The sequence below is a fragment of the Mauremys reevesii genome, linkage group 1 (assembly GCF_016161935.1).
Source record: "Mauremys reevesii isolate NIE-2019 linkage group 1, ASM1616193v1, whole genome shotgun sequence".
Taxonomy (NCBI): domain Eukaryota; kingdom Metazoa; phylum Chordata; order Testudines; family Geoemydidae; genus Mauremys; species Mauremys reevesii.
In genome coordinates, this window is record NC_052623.1 from 57,540,471 (window position 1) to 57,553,905 (window position 13,435).

General features: G+C 43.9%; 1 protein-coding gene across 2 annotated transcripts in view; it reads right to left on the reverse strand.

The window, feature by feature from the left end:
* Positions 1 to 13,435, reverse strand: part of TRPC4 (transient receptor potential cation channel subfamily C member 4) — a 196,082-nt gene that overhangs the window by 118,898 nt on the left and 63,749 nt on the right. For both annotated transcript variants that reach the window (XM_039520818.1, XM_039520817.1), the window contains one exon: positions 5,519 to 5,923. In XM_039520818.1, the coding sequence (XP_039376752.1) occupies positions 5,519 to 5,896 (378 nt within the window). In that variant the 5' untranslated portion in view covers positions 5,897 to 5,923. The remainder of the gene's footprint in view (positions 1 to 5,518; positions 5,924 to 13,435) is intronic.

Sequence of the window (13,435 nt, forward strand, 5' to 3'; positions counted from 1 at the left end):
TGAAAAGTCCCTGTCTTTCAATCTCTTTTCACACAGAAGCTGTTCTATATCCTTAATCATTTTCTTGCCCTTCTGTGTATCATTTCCAATACGAATAGATCTTTTTTGAGATGGGGTAACCAGAACTGCAGGCAGTGTTCAAGGCATGAATTGGCATAGTAGCATAATGATATTTTCTGTCTTATTATCTATCCCTTTACTAATGATGCCTAACATTCAATTAGATTTTTGTTTGTTTGTTTGTTTTTTGATTGCCCAACAGTATATTGAGTGGATGTTTTCAGAGAACTATGCACAATGAGCCCAAGATTTTTTTCTTGAGTGATAACTGCTAATTTAGATTTCACCATTTTGTATGTATAGGTGGGACTATGTTTTCCAGTGTGTATTACTTTGCATTTATCAACATTGAATTTCATCTGCCATTCTGTTGTCCAGTCCTCCAGCTTTGTGAGATCCCTTTGTAATGCTTTGGACTTAATTATCTTCAGTAATTTTGTATTGTCTCCACATTTTGCCATTTCACTGTTTACCCCTTTTTCTGGATCATTTATGAATATGTTGAACAGCACTTGTCTCAGTACAGATCCCTGGGGGACCCCACGATTTATACCTCTTCATTCTGAAACTGACCATTTATAACTACCTTTTGTTTTCTGTCTTTTAACCAGTTATTGATCCATGAGAGGACTTTCCCTCTTACCCCATGATGGCTTACTTTGCTTAAGAGCCTTTGGTGAGGGATCTTGTAGGAGGCTTTCTGAAAGTCCATGTTCAGATGCCAATGTTTGCATTTGCAATGTGGAGGCTCATGTTTGTGCAGGAGGAATCTTGCATGCCCACAAATGGAGGCACATGGCTGAAAATGCAGGCCACAATCTCTGCTAAAATGCCTTGCAATGTTTATAAACACCTCATATTTTTGAGCAGATTCGCACCTTTTGTGTCTGTGAAACATTTCATAACTATTTCAAAGTATGCAAACTGATTCATAGATTTTGCAGTGTTTGCAGAGCCCACGCACAGGGTTTCTATCCAGTATGCTGGGATGTGCTGTTTGCATGAGTGTATGTGGGTGTTGTGGATTATGGAATACAAGTCTGAGTTCTCCTCTAAGACGAGGTACAAAAAGCTTCAAACTGACAGGAGGATTGTTTTGCCAAAGACAGCGGAAGTTCAAAAACTCTCTCAGGATATGAACTTACAACCTTATCTATGGCTTCCCACCCAAATGTTACTGTGCACAGAACACTACCTATCATGCTGACCAACTATGTCTCATTGTACTCCCCCACCTGTCTGTATCCATTTGTTGTCTCTTATCTTATTGCTAGATTGTAAACCTTCTGGGGCAGGGACCATCCTTTAGGTCTGTGTTTTTACAATGCTTAACATAGTGTGGCCCTGGCCTATGGCTGGGACTCCTATTCACTGTGGTAATACAAATACTACATGATAATAGAAAACATAACACATGCACAAAAGGAAATCCTAACTTCATTCTGCTATATCATGAATTCCTGGCATCAGGCCATATGATTACCAACCTACAGCATCTATCATTATTAAAAGGCAATAATGGGCCCAGGTAGCCCCACCCCTCTGAGCCTGGCAAGACCACTGCAATTGGAAGAGAGGGTTAAAAGAAGCTCAGAAGCCCAGGCAAAGGGTAGTGGACAGGCTGCGAGAGAGATGAATGCTTCTCTGGGAAGTCAGCCTGAAGGAAGAGCCTGCAAGGGGACCAAAAAGCAGATAAAGTCCCAGGCCGTGCCTTCTCCAACCACCCTGCCCCCCTTTGAAACCTGCAAGGCCCTGCTTATTTAGACTTTCTGTTAAATGATTGACTGGACTTTAGGGGCCATACCCCAGGAGCACATAAGTAGGCAGTAGCCCAGGCTGGCAGGCTTTGACTCTCTGCAGGGATGACCCTCCAAGTGTTACTTCCCAGAGGGCCCTGGATCAGGACCTGATGGAAAGGAAAAGCCTGGGTCCCCCATACCATGCCCTGACTTAAGAGAAAAGGCCCAGATGTGGGTAGAGGCTAAAAACATTTGTGACTTAGGATCAGGCATCTCTGTCACCTCTAACAGAAACACAAGGGTATGGCAGTCAGGTATGCTAACTGCTAGGCAACTTGGCCCTCTGAGAGCCTATCACATGGTCCTATTTCACAGATGAGGAATTAAGGCCTTTGAAGTTTAAGTGACTTGATGGAGAGTGGGGTATTGAACCTAAAGCTGCTAATTCCTAGTTGAGTACCTTAACCACAAGACCATTCTTCTCCTTTAAATTGTCTTCGCATACCCTGTGAGCTATGCAATAGGGTGAGAAATAATGGAAATGAGGCAAGCATAAAATGAATCTAATTTCCATCCATTTATGCTGAGATAAAGCCGTTATTCTATACGCAGCTGGGTAAGGACCCAACATAGTGTATTCTTTCACCAAAAATAACATTGAATTTCTATTATTTTATTGACAAAAAAATTATACTTTTTACTTATCATCTGCAATTATATCCATAGCAAGTACCAGATACTGTAATTACATGATATTGTATGCATTGCCTATGAAAGGGCTCCAATCATTTCAATTCACTATGCACTAATATAGCACCTATAATATATGGAAATTGGAATAGACAGAAATAGAATAGACTCTTACATCTATTTATAGAGTGGTTTTCATCCCAAAGGATCCCTAAGAATCTGACAAATTACAATTTACACCCTACCCTGCCTCAATAGGGCTTTACAATGGGTCTGGCATGGAGGATGTAGGCCGCCTAAAGGAGGATGGCTTAGTGTAGTCCAGGGGAGGTAGAGAGGGACACAACTTAAAGCCTCTTTCAATTTATTCTAAAAACGATTTTCTATATAATGATGCATCCTTTGAGGGTTGATGGGGAGAAAGAACAGGTTTGCCTTCACTCTGACCATACCTCACCATGGTCACACTGACCATACCTCACAGTCACGGAAGTGGTAGATGGTCTCCACATCAAGGTGAAATCCTGACTCCATTAAAGTCAATGAGAGTGTTGCCATTGATTTCAATGGGACCAGGATTTCACCCCTACTGTTCTCTTCCTATTAGATTGCAATTCTTCATGAAGCAGGATTTTGCCTTAATACGTCCAGGAATCATTTCGCCAATGAAATGGCAGAATTATCTAAAATAGAATTAACGTTCAAAGGAAACGCCCAATTTCAAATTGCATATTTTCTCCAAAGCCATTCACCTGGTGACGTTGCACTCTATATGGTTTTATGAAAATATGCTAATGTAACTGGAATATGCTTCATGCAAAAGGTCTCTTGTAAGGTATCATTACAAAGCTTATAATCTACTGAGTGTGGTCATCCTATTTGTATAAATGTATCACTCTTGTATTTGAACCTAGAAATATGAAATATAACTCTGAGGGTCTATTGTAAGTATGCAAAGTGTGGGACATTAATGGTGGTTTGGAATCTTGATGACTCCCATTAACCAGGACAATTGACTGCAGATGGCTCTGTTTTACCTGTAAGTCTTCCTGTGTGCTGGCAAGTGGGTAATGAAGTCTTACAGTGACATGTGATCATGTCACCTGAACTGGAATCCATCTTTAACCTAGTGTCTTTCCATTGAGAAGGAGGGGGTGGGAACCCAGAGAGGGAGGAAGGATTCCTGCCTTATGCAAAAGATATATAAATGGGTGGAACAGAACAAAGAGAGGAGCCATCATGAGGAATCCCCTAGCTACCACCTGAGCTGGAACAAGGGCTGTACCAGGGGAAAGGACTGTGCCCAGACTAGGAAGGCGTCCAGTCTGTGAAAGAGACTTATTGAAACAGCTCTCAGGGTGAGATTTTTACCTGTACTCAGTTGTATTACTGTATTAGGCTAAGATTTGTGTGTTTTATTTTATTTCAGTTGGTAATTTGCTTTGTTCTGTCTGTTACTACTTGGAATCACTTAACACTTGAAATACTTTCTGTATTTAATACAATCACTTTTTACTTATTAATTAACCCAGAATATGTATTAATACCTGGGGGGGGGGGGACAGCTGTGCATCTCTCTCTATCAGTGTTATAGAGGGTGAACAATTTTTGAGTTTACTCTGTATAAGCTTTATACAGGGTAAAACAGATTTATTTGGGGGTTGGACCCCATTGGGAGTTGGACATCGGAGTGTTAAAGACAGGAACACTTCTGTAAGTTGCTTTCAATTAAGCCTACAGCTGTTAGGGGACATGGCTCAGACCCTGGGTCTGGGTTTGCAGCAGGCTAGTGGGTCTAGCTCAAACTAGGCAGGGCAGGAAAGCAGGGGCAGAAGTAGTCTGAGTTGGGCATCTGAGAGTTAAAGACAAGAACACTTTTGTTAGCTGCTTTCAGTTAAGTCTGCAGCTTTGGGGCAAGTAATTCAGACCTTGGGTCTGTGTTGGAGCCGACGGGCATGTCTGGCTCAGCAAGACAGGGTGCTGGAGTCCCAAGCTGGCAGGGAAAGCAAGGGAAGTAGTAGTCTTGGCACATCACTTGGCAGTTCCCAAGGGGGTTTCTGTGATTCACCCCGTCACACACCTATCCCAGGAAAGCACTTCTTTTTATCTCCCATTAATTTTATTATCTTATTGAACAGAAAACCCAATGCTAAGAACGCAGATACTCAAATCAAAATGAAAATGATACAGATCATATTGAAAACACTACATGTTGAATTTGAAAGAGTCAATTTTTTTTTAACTCTTGGCTCCTGTAGCAGGGTGGACCCCTGCTCCTGCCCTGAAGGGGTTAAAAACAGCCCTGGGAAGGCTTTAGGCTGGGGCAAGAAGCCTGGGCTGATTGGGGAAAGTAAGCTCAGCTGTGGCCATGCTCCAATCAGGCCCAGCTGGCCCCTATAAGAGGCTGTGAGCCAGAAGCCCAAAAGTGAGTCTCTCTTTAGATATAGAGGGAGATGGGCCTGGCTGCAGGGAGCTGGACATAAGGTACCTGAGTGAAGCAGGGCTGGGGAAAGGCAGAGGAGCTGGGGAGCTCTAGCCTGGAAAGCCCCAGGCTGCGGCCTAGCATTGGGCTAATAGGTACTGGGGTTGCAGAGGGCAGCCCAGGGGTAGGCCAAAGCAGCAGGTCCAAACCCTCCTTGCCAGTGATTAATAGGCTGATACTGCAGTCTGCCCCAGGACGTGGGGCTAGACAATGACTGGCAGTAGCCATACACTGAGGCAAGGTGGGGATAGAGGGTGGGGGTTCCCTGGGGAGGGGAAACCCTGAGAGAAAGGTGTTACTGCCAGGGGGCAGCACCCCATGTAAAAGGGCACCGGGTCCAGGGAGGGACACGGGGACCAGAGGACAGGCAGATCACCATCCTGCAGAGGGCACTCCAGAGCTGGAACAGAGCTAATTCCCAGGAGTCACCAGCAGGAGGCGCCGCAGGGGTGATTCCGACCCTCTACAGCTCCCTTTTGACAATTCCTGGCATATACCTACAGAAGCTTGCTTGCAAACCAAGGGCAAGAGTGAATTTTGCACGTACCTGCTTCTCCCCACTCGGCTTTTTGTGATTTAATAAAAGTTCCACAGCTCCAACTACCTCCTTTCGTATGGCATGCAGCAGAGCATCTCCGACATACACATTAAAGCTTAAGAGCAGCTCAATGAGCTCCAGGTTCTCATTTTCAATTGCAATAAGGAGAGCTGTTCTTCCAAGAGGATCAATGCAATTAATATTGATCTTGAAATAAATTTCTGCTTCCTCCAGAGCTTTCTTCACACTGGCATAATCTCCTTTCTCCACAGCATTCAAGTAGGCTTTCTCGGCAGGGGAGAGTTCAGACTCTGCTCGCACTATGCGAAGAGGGATGCGGTCTCTGTAAGGGGCATTGACGCTTCTTTTGTAATAGAACTGGGCCATATTTTATGCCATTCTAATACTTTGTCTCTGCAATTTAAAAAGAAAGAGTGCATCAGTTATGCATTCCTGGAATACAGTTCAGCTTCTGATTACTATTATGATATATGTATTACAGTAGCATTTAGAGGTGCTGTATAAACACATAATAGATGGTCTCTGCCCCGAAAACTTGTGGTATAAATAGACAAGAGAGACAAAGGGCAAAAGGGGAAACAGAGAATCAAAGAGATGAAGTGCCTTGGCCAAGGTCACAGTGATCAAGCCAAGCACTCAGGTCTCCCCATGCTGAGTCTGGTGCTATATCAACTAGATTTTGCTCCTTCCTGGCACATTCTATCAAGCCTAAGATAGACCTAATTTGCACAGTTCAGATCCAGGTGTGAACTTTCTAAAGTCTGGAGAATTTGTATGTGATTCAGCCTTACCACTATTAAACTAATATATTCTAGCAAGTATCCTGAGTCTGACTTGTAAGCTAGAATTAGGAATTAAAAAAGTAAAATAACATTTATACATTTTCCATGATATTCTTAATATCGAAAAATCCCCAGAATTAATACATAACGGTGAAGGGTTTGGTTTAATACTTAGCAGATTCTAAACTAAAACAAAAATATCCAATCACAATTTTAATATCTTAAACATCACCAAGCATGTATTGTCTCTGTTATTGTATTCTTTGCCCATGTAAGACCATGGCAATATCTGTTCCTTCTGTCAGGGCAACAGTTAGCTGGTTACCTCTGTGGTCTAAAAGAAAGTAGTAATATGATGGGATCTAAAATGTTAGGTTACATGATCAATACCCCTATTCCCACAGCTCAAGTAGAGAGTCAGCATTGCCTAGTGGTTAAAGAGATTGGATGTCAGGTGACCTAGATTCTTTCTCTCTCTGTCTCCCTCTGTGATAATTTGAGTAGCTCACATAGCACTTAGCCTCTGAGTGGTAATGAGCCCCTTATTTTATAATCCCTCCATCCAGTTTAGGAGTGACATTGATGGGCTCCAATCTTGCTACGGCAGAAGGAGGAATTATTTCTAAGGGCCTCGAGAATAGTGAGTCATACAAAACAAGAGGATAATGGGGGGAATCTTGGGTATTTGACAGAGACATGGAGAAAATCCTCTAAAGGAGGGGAAAACCCCAGTAAAATACCTGTGTATCAAATAAGGTTTTCAGCCCTCCAGGATTGTCATGGAGTCTCCAGGAATTAAAGATAAATGGTAAATGTAGTGTAGACCTCTGGCTCATACACTGGACCCTATACAAAATAAATTGTCTAAGCTTAGAAGGTACTGCTTCATGTTTAGGATTCCCTCACCAATGGGCCTATCTTGAAGTCCATAGTACTTCTATTCAGTCTCGGCTGCATATGCAGCATTAATTCACACTCCCCTCCCCCCGTACATGCAGATTATGATATAGTCTTTAATTAAACAATCACATACTATTTTTTCCACAGAAATATGCTCCCGCTGCATACTTCTCCCTGGCCTTAGACAGCACAAGGGTCCCTCCATGCTAACTGAATGAAATTAGATCTCCACTGTTTTGGGGAGGGCAGAAGGTGGCTGGCTTCCAGGTCATGCTCCCCTTAGGACCAAAAAGAATTCTTTTGTAAATTGGTGGAATCCATACTAACTCCCCCCTTATGCCTTTTAGCTTTTTGGGCATAGGTCTGGGGAAGATGACAAATGACAGCGTGTCTCCTTCAGGTGCTGTACAACTGGATGGAGATCAGGCACCTGGGAGGAAGGTAGCGTGCTTTGTAAAATCCACAGGATTGACTTGTGTGTGCACCACTGAGCCATTGTTCTTCTTGAGGGGAGAAAATTACTTTAAGTCCAGCAGCTTTAATTCATGTAGGTTTGCACGTACATTTTACCCTTTTGTGGGATTAGCAGTGGGAGGGGAGCATGTGCTACCACAATGTCCAAGGAGCAGATTGTTTGCAGGTTTGTGTTTAGGACTAGCTGTGTGAGTAAGGTGAAGACCTCTTAGGTAGTGAATGTGGAACACTATGCTCAAGAAACCTACACGTTTAGGACAAGCGCAGAACACATTTCTCTATGATCAATTTAACATATTTTATGTATATTATTCATGGCAAAAGCAATTGCCTGACATCTATTAGATTGATGGAAGAGTGAGAACTTTACCTGTGATAGACTGACTTTAATCTGACACTAAGTCCTATTTGATATAAGACCACTCTTAGGGCCAAGGACTGGGGGAAATGGAACTAATTTTGGATGAGAAACAAAAAGCCATTTATGTGGCAAGAGAGATTGAATTTTGGGGGTGCTCCTTTTGAGGTTGCCCTTTAAGTTGGTAACTCTTACTTGCTCTAAAGGTTACAAGAAGCCAGGAACCCCAACTGACAGCAAAACCCACTGATTCTAAAGAGTATACAATGAACAGATTGTCATGTCTCCCTCTGAGATCAACTGTCTGAACAAAATCACATCAGGTCACAAAGGAAACTAGAGTACTCCTAGATGGATTCAAGAGTTACTGGACTTGAGGGCTAGAATTCTCATTGACTTCCCTACTGACTGCCAGGTGTTGTCTCCCAATACTCAGGCCTAGTGGTTGGAATGGAGGTTAAAGTCAGATTTAGTATTGGGATTGGGCCACGGCTCATGCTGGAACTGAGATCTGGGGTCAGAATCAAGAGCAGAGTCCATAAAGAAGCCAAAATCAGTACTGCAGCCAGAGATCAGGTGCAGGCAAGAGGTCAAAGCTGGGTGGTCAGAGTTTGTGGACAAGGCAAATCAGTAGTGTAGCTGGAGTCTAGATACAGGCCTAAGGTCGAAGCTGGGTGGTCTGAGGGGCCAGGAGGCAGAGAGAAGGCTAGAGCAGGTCAGTGGCCGGGCTGGAGCAAGGTCAGAGTAGGAATGGACAGGACTGGAACAGGGCTCAGGCAAGACTGAGACAGGAACAGGAGCTGCATCAAGAACAGGCTGGGAGTCTAGAGAGTCTGTTACACTACGGCACAGCAGGAGGGCTCCTGGCTGAGTAGTGCTCTTGCACAGACTGGTCTGCAGCTCTGCTGAGGTTGGGAAACTACCTGAGCCTGGGGGGTCATGTGCCCAGGCTCTGTTCAGAGCTAGGCTGCTGCCACATGCCTGAAAGCTGAGTCACTGTGGGCTCTGTGGGTCAGGTATGTTAGTCCTACTGAAATGTTGCCGCCTGCCTGAGGGATGACTCACTGAAGCTCTTTTGGAGGGGTGTTTATTGAAGCACTGGGAATGGGAGGGTGTAAACCTGCCCACATCTAAAAGCCGCGCCACTCAGCCTAAGGGGAGGAGTCACTGAATCCAGGCATCAAATGAGTTCAGGGGGCAACAAATGCAAAAACGAGGATGGGAGTGAGGGTCACAGGTATAAAAGCAGGAATCCAGAGGGGGCACTCAGCAAAGAACACCTGACAGCGCCCACTGCTCCTCAAAGGTGTCCAGGGAGCCAGTGGACACGGCCCAGAGGAACTCTGTGTGGAGACATGACTTCAGGAGGGACTGGAAATAGGCCCCAGAGTCACAGAGCACCTCGCCATCCAGCTTCCTCCTGCTGACATCGTGGATGGCCACCTTGGCCAGCGGCAGGAAGAGGTTGATGAGGAGATCTCGTGACTTTGTGGGGATACAGATAGAGTTTGTAAATCAGGAGGTGCAGGGGAAAGTGCAACCAGAACTGGAGGAGGAGGAGGAGGTTCTGAAGGAGCCAGGAGAGGAACTGCAAACTGGTACCTCAATATAAAAGTGTGCTAGGATCTCCCTCTTGCTGCAGAAAGAGAAGGTGTCAGGAGAGGTGGTGAACTACCCCTGGTACAAGCCCATGCTCACAGCTCCATGAAGAAGTCTGTTGCAGGGGCACCTATTGAGTCTCTGGGGATGAGGGTGTATAAATCTGCCCACATCTAAAGGCTGCACCTCTCAGCCTAAGGGGAGGAGTTACCAGACCCAGGTCTCAAGTGAATTTAGGGGACAACAAATGAAAAAACAGGGATGGGAGTGAGAGTCAGAGGGTCAAAAGCAGAGAGCCAGAGGAGGACACTGAGCAGAGAACCCTGGACAGCACACACTGCTCCTCGAAATCATCAAGGAATCCAGTGGCTACAGTCCACAGGAACTCCGCCTGGATACATGCCCTAAGGGAGGAGCGGAAATAGGCCCCAAAGTCACAGAGCCATCCAGCTTCCTCCTTCTGATGTGGCGGATGGCCATTTGGACCAACGCCAGGAGGAGACTGATGAGGGGGTCTCACCCAGATGGGGTGTGCAAATATCAGGAGGTGCAGGGAAAAGTGCAGCCAGAACCTGAGGATACAGTTCTGGAGGAGCTGGAAAAGTGGCTGCAGTCTGGTGCACTTAATGTAATTGTGTGCCAGGGTCTCCCTCATGCCAAAGAAGGGGCAAATGTCAGGGGAAATGGTGAACTACACCAAGTACATGCCTGTGCTCATGGCTCTATGAAAGAGTCTGTTGGAGGGGCAGCTGAGCGACGAACCCTGGTTTGGCTGTGGGTTTGCCTCACGCTGACATCCAATAAGATACAAACAAACTAGTAGTCTAGAGTACGGAAACAATGAAACTAAGACATAAGCCTTGAACATGATTATACAGACTGTACCTTTCTAGATTAGTTCTTGTCAAGTTTAAGACTGGATATACTTGCACTACGGTTTGAAGGAATTATTTTCTTAATAAATGTTTTGCTGTAACCCATTGGTTTTAGGTGGTTGTTTGGAAATTTCTTGCAGGCTATCCCAGAAGACACGAAACACTTCAACCTCCAGAGCCAGTGTCACTTAAGATGTTGGTCAAAAAGAGTACAGACTAAGGGCAGGTCTACACTGCGGAGCTAAGTCAACCTAAGTTACACAACTCCAGCTACGTGAATAACTGATTTATTGTGATGTCTACAGCGCACTGGGTTGGTGGGAGAAACTCTCCCATCGACTTACCTTATGCTTCTCATTCCAGTGGAGTACTGGAGTCGACAGGAGAACAATTGACAGTTGATGTAGTGGGCTTTCACTAGACCTGCTAAATCAACCCATGGTGGATTGATCGCTGCATGTTGATTCCCACAGTAAGTGGAGACAAGCCCTAAGGGATCGTCTCTCAAGAGTGAAAAATTCCTAATGGCGAAGTTTCAGGGGCTTATGAGAATTATATCATTGAGTACTATTACAGGGTTTGTTTTCCCATTCAAATATGTGAAGTATGAATCAATGGGTGACTTAAGTCATATGGAGACATTAGAGTGGAATTACCTCAGCTAGTGTAGATCAGCATAGCTTTGAAGTCAACAAAGCTACATGACTTTACAGAAGCTCAAGAATTGGCTTAACACTTCTTCAAATAAAGCCCAAGTTGGCAGCAACACAGGACCAAAGTCTGCTTGCCTCACTCGCACAACTTGCCCCGATTCAATCAGTGTGGCTACTTGTGAGTAGAGTGAGCAAGGTTCAGCTCACAGAGTTATTATTAGCTGATAACTGCTCAGTGGTATATATGAAATTAGTTGGTCTCCTCAGTTCTATTCTTACTGGACAGCTGCCTTCATTAAAAGTTGACTACTGCAGCTAGCCCTAACTGCCAGGCAGCACTCATGCTGGCATTCTCAGGAAAGAGAGGGAATGAACATGGAACCTTCACCACTTGCTCCTCCTTACTGGGAGATCTCTCTGGATCAGGGTTAAGGCATATTGGTGGAGCAACATAAGAGAAACTTCCTTGCCGCTGTCTTAACTGGACTTATTCTGTGAATTCCCAGAGGACTCCAGTCTGCAAGGCTGTCAGCCTGGCACCTACCATTGATTGGAAGCAGTCAATTTGAGGGGAAGGAGGGAGCAGGAGATTACCCAGAGAATGCTTTAAAGGAGAGAATACTCCATCCAATTTAGTTGACCTCACTATCTCCTTGGCCAGTGTTATCCTCCAGATTAAATCAGAGGGGCTCTCTCCAGCATCATCTTTTACAAAGCAAAGCTTTCAAGGCTCGCTGCACTAACCAGAGTTTCTTTATGTAACAGTTCCAACAATAGCACAGACATTGTGCTCTGATTGTGAAATCCTGAAGTATCCATGTGATATTGGCTTCTCTCTGAAAAGAGATCCGAGGGAGGTGTGCTGAGGGCTGCAGTGATTTTTCAGCACTCTAGGATGTTTATGTGTAGATTCACGTTTTCTGTGCTTCAGATAGTGAAGCTCTGAAGGGAAGGTGTGATTTGGTCAAAAAAGGGGTGTGTTTGACATACTGCCTAACCATTACAAGCTCTTCTGGCTAATACAAATGTTCAGTGTGGCCCATGTCAGATACATAATTTAAGCCACCCCCCTAAGAATAAACTTAAACTGTCCATACACACCCTTTACTGATGTAGAGCTCATAGGGAGACAGCCATGAACATGTCTGTGTATAAATATATTCACTAGTATAAACATCCTAATGCAGCCTGCTGCACTTGGAATCTTATGTGGATTTTGAGGGGGTCCCTGGAGGAGACTGATTTTGTTAAAGAAAAACAAAACGGAGTAAAATTTGAGAACCAAGGATTAATGAGGGGGAGCTGGGCAGGATTTAAGTTGATTGGCTAATATTCTCCCAGGTCCTCAGAGGTACTGGACTCAGGCTGAGTATTGAAAGAAATGTGACTCAGAATCTCTTGTACATTTTATTAAGACAAAAATATATCACTGAAGCGAAGGTGCTATGAATAATATTAAACTAGCTAACAAAGCATTATAACTATCAAATCAAAATCAAACTGAGATCAAGACAAAAAAACTAGACTCAGTATTTGATTGGCATTAAACTATCAAGTTAGTTAAATCATCAAATTAATGCCCAAAGCAATCCATCCTTATACAAATTTTAAGAAGGTGGCTGGCCATTGGTTATAAATCCCAGCTAAGGAATTTAACCAAAGTCAATGAAATCTGTAACTTGGATGGTTAGTAGCTTAATACTGAAACCAAATTATTATCTAATGTCTATGCCATAACCAGAAGCAAATTATAATACTTCCTCCTTAGAATTCTATTCTTAGGTGCTAGTTAACCCCTTTTTTCCTGTATTATAATACAGACTTTAAAATAAGTTAGAGTTGATAATTTCAAGTCTCTCAAGGCTTTTAAACATAGAACACAGGGCACACTATAATTTTATAAGACATTATTTTGGGCTGTCAAAACCTGGGGAATATTTCTTTCTTGTGTCTTCCCCATGTGGACTTTATGGGTGTGCTCATATACACGCTTGCAGGCAGCCACACTTTCATACCTTAAAAATAAAAAGGACAAAATGGCTGGGATGTCTCCTTGTTAATAAAAACAAAAGACAAATAAAATAGAAGTGGGAAAAATAAAAAGATACTTAAGATAAAAAAGTTTTGAAAATGCTTCAAATCTCACAGTCTCTTGGATTCTCAGCAAGTTGGAGTTGGGACTGCCACCAAAGACCAGACAGTGATATTATGCTGGCTAGCACTTCTTGCTAGCAGGACTCCTTTGGATGCAGAGAGGGACTAGC